This window comes from Sander vitreus, chromosome 9 (assembly GCF_031162955.1).
Source record: "Sander vitreus isolate 19-12246 chromosome 9, sanVit1, whole genome shotgun sequence".
NCBI classification, from domain to species: Eukaryota; Metazoa; Chordata; class Actinopteri; order Perciformes; family Percidae; genus Sander; species Sander vitreus.
This window is the reverse complement of record NC_135863.1, coordinates 22,747,782-22,760,751: the sequence shown is the minus strand read 5'-3', so window position 1 is coordinate 22,760,751 and position 12,970 is coordinate 22,747,782. Positions and strand designations below refer to the sequence as shown.

The window sequence follows — 12,970 nt, the reverse complement described above, 5'->3', positions numbered from 1 at the left end:
TGGAAAAATGTTGCCTGGTCTTAGGAGTCTCGATTTCTGCTGCACCATTCAGATGGTAATGTCAGAATTTGGCATAAACGACATGAAAGCATTGCCTTGTTTAACGAGATAAGGCTGGTGGTGGTGTAATGGTGTGGGGGATATTTTCTCGGCACACTTTGGGCCCCTTAGTACCAATTGAGCATTGTTTAAACACCACAGAGTATTGTTGCTGACTGTGTCCATCCCTTTATGACCACAGGCTGCAAATTCAGAGGTGCATGCTGGGTGGTTTCTGTCAGTCAAAGCGACACCACTGACAGAATGAGTGAACATCCAATTGAAATGCAACTGAGGGAACAGTGAGGCCACAGTGATGCACTAGTTCTTTCAGATGACAATAAGACATTTAGCAGCAGCATACATATGCAGTAAGTAGTGCAGTAAATACATTTCTAAGATCCCCACGTTGACAAGCAACCAATTGAATGATTGCAAAATAGAGCCCAACAGATAAAGGATTTTTAAGGCCGATATCAATACAAATATTTGGTGATTTAAAATATACATTTAAAAACAAAAATCCAGAAATATTAGTTATTTGTAGTTATTTATGAGTCCTCACTAAAATAATATGATAATGCACTTTAAAAATAAACTTGTTTGTTTTATTGTCACAACAGATCAGAGGAACATCAAATATATTCAAGTTATGATTAATAAAATGTGTAAAAATACAAACTTAAGATATGAAACTTAAAGGGTTAAACACGAGTGTTGCCAACAGGGACGTTGTAGAGTGCCCTCTGGTGGACAAACTATGCCAACAAACATGGTTGAAGGGTGTTTCTTCCGTTTTTATTTTATTTTTTAAAGGTACACTATGCGTTCCTGCATGACGTTACTTCTGTTGACGTTCCAAGTAACTTCAAAACAAAACAGAGCAAGCTCGCCCCTCCCCCCATGTTTCCGTAACTGTCATGACTAACTGGCTAACTGTCACTAACCCCCCACCCCCTCCCCCAACCATCTCGGTGATTGGCTGGAACGTGTAGGAGGACAGATGCCTACGATTTGAGACAAAAATTAAATCGTGCTGAAACCATGCAGGAACGCATAGTGCACCTTTACATATTCATTTATCGGCCATTATAAATGCCAATACCGATAGTTTGGAAAGTGCCTAATATCGACCCCCGATATATCGGCCGGGCTCTAGTGCAAAAGACACAAAACAGTACCATTAGAGCAGAGTATGATACAGCACAAAATAGTTCCAACCCCCACCAACACAGTCCAGGGGTAGTTCACAATGAGCGTGTTGCTGAACCCGACAGGACATGCCACAGGATTCACTTCATTCTACAGTTTAAACCATCTTATTTTTTCTGTCCAGCAAAACACTAATTACTCAACAGTAATTAAATACGTATTTTAAATACATTTAATTAAAATACTGCCCATCTCTGCTTCCAGAAGGATAACACGCCATGTCTCCGAGCCCAATCATCTCAAACTGGTTTCTCGAACACAATGAGCTTACAGTACTTAAATGGCCTCCACAGTCACCAGATCTCAATCCAATAGAGCACCTTTGGGATGTGGTGGACGGGAGATCGGCATCATGGATGTGCAGCTGCCACATCTGTAACAACTGTGTGATGCAATCATATCTATATGGACCTAAAACATTTGAGAAATGCTTCCAGCACCATGCTGCGAAATCTACGCCACATAGAATTAAGGCATTTCTGAAGGCAAAAGGGGGACCAACCTGGTACTAGCCAGGTGTACCCAGTTAATTGTATTTCATTATGGTTTTTTAAATCTAATTGTATTTCATTATGGTTTTTTAAATCTAATGTCTCGTCTTTCCCTTGTATGGCCCACTGGTCTGAATCAGGGTAAATTGATTGATAGGGTGATGTATCAGTATTTATCAGTTTTGGCAGCACACAAGGCTCTGGATACCAGAACTTTACGTTGATCTTTCAAACATTTTGCAAAGTTCATCAAAACCTTAAGGTGGTAGGTGAACATTAGACATACTGCAAGCTTTCCCAGGAAAGGCTTTGGTGTGGACGCTTGCCTTAAACTGCACAACGGTAACTTGGACCAGAGATTATGTATGTACAGTTGTGTTCGGAATAATAGCAGTGTGTTTAAAAACAGTGAATAACGCTCAAAATCCTTAGAATAGCTTTTAATTCCATAATATCAATGTATTGGGAACACTGCACATTCAATTCCAAATCAAAACATGACCAAAAGTTTGTGTTATACCTTTACAGAAAATGAAGAAAAAGGAATATGAGGCTAGCAGTATTTGCATTTTTCTTTACAAACTCAAACATTTACTGTATAAACTGAAAAATGTCTCAAGGGTTTGCTTTACTTTGAATCAGTGCACTAATATTTAGTTGCATAACCATTATTTCTGAGAACTGCTTCACATCTGTGTTGCATGGAGTCGACCAACTTCTGGCACCTGTGAACAGGTATTCCAGCCCAGGACAATTGAACTACATTCCATAATTCCTCTGCATTACTGGGTTTTGCCTCAGAAACAGCATTTTTGATGTCACCCCACAAGTTTTCTATGGGATTGAGGTCTGGGGGTGGGCTGGCCACTCCATAACATCAGTCTTGTTCATCTGGAACCAAGACTTTGCTCGCTTACTGGTGTGTTTTGGGTCATTGTCTTGTTGAAAGACCCATTTCAAAGGCATTTCCTCTTCAGCATAAGGCAACATGACCTCTTCAAGTGTTTTGATGTATTGAAACTGATCCATGATCACTGGTATGTGATAAATAGGCCCAACACCACAGTATGAGAAACATCCCCATACCATGCTTTACTGTCTTCACAGTGTACTGTGGCTTGAAGTCAGTGCATGGGGGTCGTCGGACAAACTGTCTGCGGCCCCTAGACCCAAAAAGAACAATTTTGCTCTCATCAGTCCCCAGAATGTTGCCCCATTTCTCCTTTGGCCAGTCAATGTGTCCTTTGGCAAATTTCAACCTATTCAGTACGTCTTTTTTTCAGCAATGGAACTTTGCGGGGGCTTCTAGCTGATAGCTTTGCTTCTTCTGATCGTAACAGTACTCACAGGTAACTTTAAGTCTTCTTTGATTTTCCTGGAGCTGATCATTGGTTGAGACTTTGCCATTTTGGCTATTCTTTGATCCATTTGAATGGTAGTTGGCGGTTTTTTCCCACGTCGTTCAGGCTTTGGATGCCATTTGAAATCATTTTGGCTGAGCAGACTATACTTTTCTGCACTTCTTTATATGTTTTCCCCTCTCCAATCAACTTTTTAATCAAAGTCCACTGTTCCTCAGAGCAATATCTGGAACGACCCATTTTGCTGAGTATTTCAGTGTGAAATGTACTATAACCAGCATGCACAACATATGCTTCCTTCCTTCCTTAAATATTGGCCATAATTGACACACAGAATTTTCTTCACAGAATCAATCACCTCACTAAGTGAACACAACACTGCTATTATTTTGAACATGACCCTTTCAATTATACAGAATGAGCAGCATGCATGTCATGACTGTTGGGTCTGTTGGTTTATTATGACTCTACAAAACTAGTAAATTATTTGCCATGTACAAATATCACTTCTACCAAAACATTTCATTTATGAGGTTAGTGATGTTGGACTATTATTTTGAACACAATTGCATGTAAATGTTGTTCCAAGCAGAAGCAAATAAAGCAGGTACTGTACACTTGTAAATTAATTTCACCTATGTGCAGGCAAGATAAAAAAAAAAAGTGACAATGCAAAAGATTTATCGACCATCTTTATTTACCGACAGAGGTCTCTAATAGCAGGGCTAGAATTCACACATTTGTAGAGCACTTTAGTTGTTCCACACAATGAACGACTGTATTTCTTTCAGAGCAATTATGCAGTGGTACCACTGTGGAAGCTACAGCGCAAGTCAACAGTGGGTGGAAAATATTAGACTGCAAAAACAAACTGTGGAAGGATGCTCGAGTGGAGTGTGTAAACAGTTGGGAGACGGTCTGAGGGCTTCCAGAAGACTACAGCCACATCTCAACTGTGTAAAGACACTTCCTCCCTGTATCACTCTTGAAAGTAAAAACAAAGGCATTAATTGACTTGCACGTGGCTGGTAATCAAAGATGAAATGGGCAGCGAGGACGAGATATTAGATGGTGAATAGCACCCCAAATACAGAACAAATGGAATAACTTCCTGCTTTAAATTAATCCACTTGACAAATCTCAGGATAAATGCCAATTTAGGAGAGTAATCACCAATGTTGTTCCTTCAGAAGAACATTTTAGTACAAAACAACCTTAATACAGATTTAGGTGCCGTTCCATCAATGTATTCAAATGTAGGCAGCAATGCTTGATCCAAGATCAAAGCGTGTCCTATTTGCACCATGTGAAATACAGTCTCAAAGAATTTATGAAAATAGTTAAGATTTACAGGCCAAAGATCATAGTAGACCTGTATAAAATATAAAACAATATCCCAGTGCTAAAGAAAATAACTGTAAATAATCCATAAATCTTAATGAGCAATGCTGTAACCTCATCAGAAATACCTGGCGTGGCAGAGCTTATGAGCTTGGGTTGGAGCTCAACAGTGGCTATCTTAAAGTGAGCAAGCAATGGCTCACACAAAGCTAAAGACACCCTTCTTAAGCTTACATTTTGAAATGCATATCTTCAAGCAGCAATTACAAAAATCTATCAATGGACAATGCATAACCTCTGAAAAAAATACTGTATGAAAACATCCCTGCTACTTTGTTTCCAAGTACAAAACCTCTACCAATAAGTTGCTCCAGAGTAGCAAGAAGTCCTTTTCTTTTTTTGTTTTTTTTTTTGTTAATTTCTGTTTTTTTTTTCCATCTTCGTTTTGTTTTTATTGGGTAAAACTCAGTCCTCACTTTGAGTGTCATAGTTAATGACAGTCTTCTCCATCATTTGACTTTGCTGAAGGATCCAGGAACATGCAAGCCTCGTAGTGGAGGTGCTCAGGGGGCTCCTGTAGGCCTGAGAGACAGCAGCCTGGGCTTAAGCCAGGGCTGGGAAGGCCTCTGGGTCATCCACATTGGGCACAGACACAGATGACTGAGGAAAAGTCAACATTGAGTAGGAGTTAGAAAATTCAACATTTGAAGATGTGCCTTTGGCTTTAAAAAACTCAATTCAAATGTCATTGGCAAGTCATTCTTACAGGTATACTTTACCCCTTGGAAGTGCGATACAGTATTTCACTGAGACAAAAAACAATGCAGATAAAGCGCAGATGTGTTAATGACATGACACCATAAGATTATCTACCTTGTCAGTCCTTCCTCCGCGGACCGGCCTAGTGACTTCGCCAGGGACAGCGCTGGGTGCACTGCCGCTGCCGCGGCCACGACCGCCCCGGCCACCACGTGGTCCCCCGCGTCCACGACCTGGGCGGCCCAGGTCTCCGAAATTGATCTCCAGTTGGGACGTAATGTCATTGGCTGGCTTCCGGAAGTGATGCTCATCCTCGATCTGAATTAGAAAAAACGAGTAAAAAGGCCAAGTATGATTTTTGAGGTTTGGTTTATTTTGAGCACATTGTGCAACAACAAAGCTTTTACCTTTGACTCCTCAATCTCAGGGTCAATCAATTCTTCTTTCTTATCCTGTGTTGGAGAAATGCAAAACAAACATTAACACAACATAATGAGCAAAATCATGTTTGTACAGAGACTCAGTAATGTTATTATACATAAAAAAAAATAAAAAAACAATGTCCTATTAAGACCTACATTTCCTGCCAGCAAAAATCTATAACTCCATCTTCCAACCATACTGACTCCATGTGCATTCTGGGCTCACTTTGTAAATGTCATTGGTTTGTGCCTGGCCTGAATAAGTGCAGTAAGCATATGCCCATTTTATAGTTTCAATCTGAATTGTTCTATCTTGAATCAAGGACAAGTGTTTACCGCACACACAGAAACAAGCAAAACTATGCGAGTCAGTGACTACTTATGTTACTTTCGCTTTACAATGAATTTTTGGTTTGATGCTTAATACATTCTCTGCATGACATCTCTCTTAAGTATACTGTAACAAGTCAAATGAATTTACACTGACGTCTGGCAGCTACAACTTCCACCTAGTCCTGTGGTTGGAGTGGCGCATGTGACGTGCAGCTATTAAGGATCTTTAGCGCTTTTATTTAGCAGCTAATTTCAGTGATGTTTGAGTTGAGCCTGACCACCCTGCAGTCATTCACAGGAAAGTGATGCAACACTTGTTTGCCTGATCTGCGTAGACAGACAGCCTTGCAATTTACTCACTGACAACTCAACAGTGATGAGTTTTCCTTAATAGGGGCAGGGTGTAGTATTTGTACATTTAACATATTACATTACTTTGAAGAAGAAGGAAAAAGTCTTTTGGGATGACCCCAAGAATTTGCAAAATATTAATAAGGTCTACAAAGTCAAGTCGATCATAATCTACCAAACTCATCAGCAAAAATTAATGTGAAATATGATGTATTCCGAATGAGCAGAGCAATGGTTTTGACTCACTTCTGCCTTGGACTTGTGCAGCACAAATCCTTTGTTCCAATCAGCTCCCTCATTGGCCTTACGGATGTTGAACTCCACCTTGGCCCGCTCCTTGTCCTGCATGGCCTTCCATTCATCCAGAGTCATCTCCTTGGGACCTTCTTCCTTTACTTCCTCAACCTCATTCTCCCTTCAACACACACACACAGACACACAGTGTCACAGCGTTAATGTTTAAAATACATTTGGGTTGGGTTGGTGGCTGGGGTTCTTGCATTGAACAGAAGCAACTATGCAGTCCAAACTAATTACAAGTTATGAATGCTTTATTAATTACTGCAAAACCAACATTTCTTCACACTGTATTCTTATTTGTTAGGACATATTAGCACAAAAACTTACTTGTTCTCAGAGTCAGCAGGTGGATGCTCCTCTCCTTCAGGGTTCTCTTCAGTGACGTTCGATTGGTCAAGCTCGCTATAAAAAGAAAAGAAAAACATTTGACTTGGTATTGAGAACCAGGGAATTAAGAAATACCTTTGTCCATTGTGCTTATCCAACCTCTAGGGGTGTAAAGATTCAATGATCCAAATTGGTGTACGGTTGTATTATCACAGATATGACTACATCGATACACAGACCCCTGGATCGGTCTAAACGGACCAAGGTTCGGCCGATGGCCCGATTCTAAAAGTTACGAATCGGTTGACTGAAACTTTGCTGTCAATTCAACAAAAGGTGCTTGGTGTGTGTGCAAGGGAGACAAAAGCCTCACCATTTGTGTGATTACGGACTGGTCATTCATGTTTGGGGTGGAAGGGATTAGCCAATCAGTGCCTTTGTTTGGGTTTGCAGAAAAAACGTGCCGACTGTAGGTTTCGGTTTTTTTTTGAGTAAATGGTGAGAGGAATACATCGTAGATATTGAAAATTTTACTAGCTAGGGTCTGTGAGTCATCCATCCATGCGTGTGTTTATTAACATGTGAGTAGACTGGTATAAAATAAATTTTATATATATATGTGTGTGTGTGTGTGTTAAGATGTTCAGTATCATTAGCATAAAAGTCCATTAGCCGCATGCAAACGCTCGCAACAGTATTAAATTGTGCTTAGATACGTACTTGACTGTGTAACGTGGACCAATGTTTGTGTTACTGTGTCTGAGATTACAGCAGCAAGGAGGCCGTTTCATTTAATATAGAGCTGATGTGTTTGTCATTTGGTTGTAAGTGGCTAGTTTATCAAGTTGAAGTTATACTATTATCATGTCCTAGCTTTATTACCTGGTTCCTTTTACAAAATATATGCATTTAAAAGTAGGCATTGCTTCTTTTATAGAACTGGCTTATTTATATGTTGGGAACTGAATGTGATAACATTGAAAGCATATTAACTGAATATCACATTGAATCATATTTCATCGAGTCGCACTGAATTGTTCCATAATAAAATGTATCGTCCCATGTAGCCCATGTATCTAAATAAGTATCAGATGGTTTTATAAAAAGGGAGAGATGCCCACCCCTACCAACTTCACATGATATCATAAACAAACGGTTAGCAACACGTGCTGAAGTTAGCACAAGCTAATTGGCGTGCAAGTCTGTCACACTGTGACGAGCGCAAATGAAACGGCGCTGAAGACCCGCTTGCGGGTTCCTGGTCAGTTACAACAGCAAAGGAGAGAGAGTTGTGTACAAGAAGTGTCAACATTGCTCCACTGTTGTAGGGTATGTGAATGGAAACATCACCTGGACGAGGAAAAAAATAAACCGGAGGTCACGTTATCTGCGCTGCTGTCAAGCAGGCTTTAAGCGCAAAAGCAAAACGAGATAATACAATTACTGAAGAAATTGACATTCGCATTGGCCACGGTGGAACTAATTGAAACATTCCTTGTAATGCACAAATGTTCATTATTTTCTTTATTTCATAGCATAAGAGATGCATTTCAATTTCATAGCCTACTGTGACCTGTTGCCTTTTGGGAAAGAGTTTGTTCAGTGTTTGTACAGTGTCATACAGAAATGTTTGAAATGTTCCCTATTTTTCTAATGAAAATAATTTAATAAAGTTGCCAGTGGGCTAAATGTTACCCATCTTTTAATTTCCACTCAGGGATTTGCAGAGTGGAGTCATTCGGGTACACTTTACTTTAAGATATCTACATAAGTGTGACATGACACTTGTGAAAATGTCATAAACATTATAAACAAGTCATAAACGTTCAATACATAACGCTTCTGTCATTAAGTGTCATTCGGTTTTTGTCATGACAAGTTATGGTTAGGGTTCATGTGTCATGATAGTGTCATGTGTTCATGACAGTGTCATGTCACTGTTATGTAGATACATATTCTTAATTTTGGCAAAGGGTAACTAATAAACTGGTGTAGTTTTACTTATTTTTTTATTCAAATAATTTGAGAATTCTGAACCAGGATACGATATGATTTGGAATTGATGAGCAGAATTGCAACTGACAAAAAAATCTGAATACCCAAGTATACCAAGACCCACTTATCCTATGCATCTCCAAATGAGACAATTACAAAACACTATCAAGTGTTCTCTAAAAATACCTCATACAAGGAAAAGCCATATTGCATGCAGAATGTTGAGTTCAGGTGTTCTGTACCTCCCCAACCTCCCATCATGCAGAGTTTCTGTCATGCTGCATGTATAAGAACTTACGTTATGTCATCCTTAACAGTGCCCCAGTTGTGAGATCCACTTCCACCACGCTTCTCCTCACCCTTCATACTACTGAAAGAACATTAGCTTTAGCCAGGATCATGACACATGCACTGCATCAAAACACACCACATCTTTAACAGACCTGGTGTAAATAAAGAATATTTTATTTATTTAAGGGCTTTATAAGAACTAAAAAGTACTTACGATCGGTCACTGCCACTGTGTCTATCAAATTCGCGCTTTCCTCTGGAGTCGAAGCCATCGTTGCGACCAACACCACGGCCTCTGGCACCGCCACGGCCGCCTCTGGCACCACCACGTCCTCTCATCGGCCTATCACCAATGGATCTAATGAAAGGGACAAACAACATGGTCATCCCCTTTAAAGTATGGGTGTCTCTCCCTATCAGAAGCTTAGAGCTAAAGCAGGTCATCTAGAGGCTATTATGTCTTATAGAAACAAAGTGGACAGCAAGATTATCAAAGACATTGACAGTAGTTAACAGAAAATCTGTATATTTGTGCATTCAACAGATAGTTAATTAAGATGAGTCCACAGAAAAATATATTATGGCTTTTAACTTATGGCCTAGGTGGACTTATCTACATTTGGACATTTTACTTAAGTTTTTTTTTTTTGTTTTATCAATTTTACACAAGTAAACTGATAAGGAGACCAGTGCCTATAGCAATTTGAGCAAAACTAACATACTAAGCCTTATCACTGTAAGCAACGCCTTTAACAGTTGCTGACCCTACCCCACCCCCTAGTGAATGTTGCTTTTGCCTCATGTGGAGCTAGAAAACAAAAAAGGTATAATAATAAGTAGTGGACTCACTCTCCTCTTTTTAAAAATGGTTGCTGTTCAATTAAAATGTCTGCTGATTAGAATATGAACTCACTTCTCAACTGAGAATTCACCTCCCTCGGGCTTCTCGCCAGCATCACCAGCAGGCCTGTCGAAGCGGCGTGGGGGCCGCCTGTCCACAGGCCGCCTGTCTGTGGTGGGGCGCCCCTCTCCCTGGCCGCCCTGGGGTCTGAAGCCTTCGCCCTCGGGCTTGCGGCCCATTCTCCTCATGCCGGCACCTAGGATTGACCACAACAGGAGGATTAGAGGACCAATAGCACTGATAGATCAGGACCCACTGCGGAGCCCCAGACAAGAGAAAGAAGAGGAAGCGATTGTTCTGTTTAAATGGAGCCAATAATCGCAATTAATGTGTAGAATAAAAGAAGCAGCTAGTAGGATCCATTTATTAAATACTGTGCAACTTCCTTTTATCTGCAATGTAATCCAATTATTAAAAAGGGTAACAGTTCAAACTATAGAGTACACAAAAAAACAGAACCCACAGGTGAGTAATCTTATATTATAAAAAGGATCAAGAGAATAATCCCCTATTATTTCCTAGTCTGACTGAAAAGCTTATCAGTTAAATCACTTGGTTACTGTAGTTGGAATTACCACCTACATAGTATTTAACCGTCCATGGCACATGGTTGACTGCTGCTGGCCCAGTGTGACACAACAAGTCCCACCCATTGCTTAAATCACCAGCTACCAAAATAGACACCCTCCACTACACAGCAGCAGCTGGGTGCATCATCGTCGGCGCACCTGTCTCATCTTCTCTCAAGCAAACGGATATGAGCCCGCTTGGCAGACTTACATGATAATAATGGCCAACTAACTGCCTGTGCGTAGGTGACTGGATGCTTCTAACTTAATAAATTAGTATGAACACGTTGCAGCACAAAAATGGTACACTTTGAACAAATGTTTACACGCTACACCTTAAATTCAAAATTATGACAATCTACATATATAATGCTATCTGGCATAGCAGAAATAGTAAATTATTTGGGGCAGGTCGATCACATGCAGTGAGCATATATGTGCGCCAATGGGAAGTGGCAGTTTGGAGGCTGTGCTTTAACAGCCCCACACTACAACCACGAGGTTCATCACCATGATAGCAGTGCGGCTCCTAACGTCTGACAAATCCACCGCGAGAAAGTTGATGCATTTACTTCACTTTGACAAGTTGTATTTCAATGTGGAAGATAGTACTTAACCACTCGGGGTCTATTTAAACACATTTTGAAAAGCCAGTAGAAAATATCTAGTTCGACCAAATCAGGGTAAAATTAGCGATAAATGTGCTTACTGAAGGTCACGACTTTATAGGAGTAACATTTTAACACCTCAAGGCCACTTTCTCTGGTTAGCGAGGCTTTCGGGTTCTGCCTGTTCAACAAGGCCGATGGGGGTGGGGGACAAGCCAAAACAAGTTGGCCTGCAAACCGTTCATCACCGAATCGGTTAAGCCCCACACATCTCGTTGCTTTACACGTTTTTATAAATGCTACCGTTCCAGCAACTGACAGCCAACACGGGCACAAAAGCAGCCATGCGGACCTCATGTCACGGGGGCTTGGGAACCACTGCTAGCTAGTAAGCAAGCAACTTAGCCTGTTAGCCTAAAATCTTTTACTTGCAGTTTGGCTAAAGATGACAAAACACAGAAATAAATCTTACCATCTTTCTTAAGTGGGACGGGGGCCTGGGTCTCCTCCTTCTTATCAGTAAGTGGGACCTTTCTGTCTTTTTGGGACTCCTTTTTCGGCTGCTTGGCAGCCTGGGCTGCAGTCTTGGCGGCACCAGGAGCAGGAGCCTCCTTCTTCTTTACTTCAGCTTGCTTAAGCAACTCAAATGGATCCGACTCATCGTCAAATAACTGGTCGAACCGATTGGTTATGGCACAGCCAAAACCTTCTTGCATTTGTCCGGGCATGATGGCGCCCCTTCAGCAGGATTTCCTCCGATTCTACGAGGCTTGGTGCGAACACTTCGCTAGATGAAGCCACAAGATGGCTGGGAAAAGGACGTTCTTCTCTTCCGGTGCGATAGACATCCGGGACCTCGGTGTTGGCGCGGATGGGGCGTGTAGTTTTTTGGGAAATTAGATGCAATCGACTTAGTTACGGAAGAGACCAATAAGGAACTACACTACCCACAATGCCAGTCTCTCTAGTGTTGCTTTCCTGTGTAAAGACAAGCATGGGTGCCCTCACACACACACTCTTGTTTTGATTCCTCAGGAAAAAACTCCTCAGACCTCAGTTTTAAACTAGAGAGGGCTCCACTGCTCCATTAAGCCTGTTGTATACGCACATAAATACCTTTACGAAACTCTAGCGAGACAGCAAGTGTATCTGTTTGTAGCTAGTAGCCTATACTAGCCTAAACTCTACACTGAATGGCTGTCCTGTCATTTAAATCTGGCTCACACAAGTATTCACACCATGAGCCCCGGGCCCTCTTTAAACACTGCATGTAGCCTACTGCTAGTGTAAACAATATTTCACACTTTTACTTAGATATTTAGCACCACTCCTAGGGTAATTTAACCTGATCCATAGCAAATGTGGTTCAATGAAACATTTAGAAAGCAATAGTTTGGTTAGAGGACATCTCTAATTTCTCAGCCACAGTAATTCTCCAGAGAAAGAAGAGTTAATGAAGTAGCACATTACAAGTTGCAGTTTGTGGACACACACACGTTTCATACATCTGTCTATTTGTTTATTAGCAATAAATCTCCAAATTGGGGCATCCATGGCCTAGGCTAGGCTACAATGTTCCCGGTTTGATTCAGTTCAGGGACCTTTGTTCTTGCATGTTATCCCTATCTCTCCTCAGTCATCTCTGTACTATCTCTGCCAACAGTGACAGT

General features: G+C 40.9%; 1 protein-coding gene across 6 annotated transcripts; it reads right to left on the bottom strand.

Annotated features, from left to right (window-relative positions):
* Positions 1–3,777: 3,777 nt before the first annotated feature.
* Positions 3,778–12,131, bottom strand: serbp1a (SERPINE1 mRNA binding protein 1a). Of its 6 annotated transcripts, none has more exons than XM_078259353.1 (9): positions 11,773–12,131; positions 10,136–10,319; positions 9,437–9,580; positions 9,230–9,301; positions 6,937–7,011; positions 6,556–6,727; positions 5,611–5,655; positions 5,318–5,521; positions 3,778–5,104 (listed from the first exon to the last, which is right to left on the bottom strand). In XM_078259353.1, the coding sequence occupies exons 1-9, from the start codon at positions 12,026–12,028 to the stop codon at positions 5,048–5,050; spliced, it is 1,209 nt and encodes a 402-aa protein (XP_078115479.1). In that variant the 5' UTR covers positions 12,029–12,131; the 3' UTR covers positions 3,778–5,047. The 6 variants fall into 6 exon arrangements, with proteins under 6 accessions (XP_078115479.1, XP_078115480.1, XP_078115481.1 ...); XM_078259354.1 differs by having other exon boundaries at positions 6,556–6,724; XM_078259355.1 differs by having other exon boundaries at positions 9,230–9,298.
* Between the last annotated feature and the right edge of the window lie 839 nt (positions 12,132–12,970).

Coding starts and splice junctions, on each gene's coding strand:
- serbp1a (XM_078259353.1), bottom strand. CDS start 12,028: ATGCCCGGACAAATGCAAGAAGGTTTTGGCTGTGCCATAACCAATCGG. Junction 9,581..10,135: donor GGTGAATTCTCAGTTGAGAA/GTGAGTTCATAT, acceptor CCCTTTCATTAG/ATCCATTGGTGATAGGCCGA. Junction 5,656..6,555: donor TGCACAAGTCCAAGGCAGAA/GTGAGTCAAAAC, acceptor TCTCCAACACAG/GATAAGAAAGAAGAATTGAT.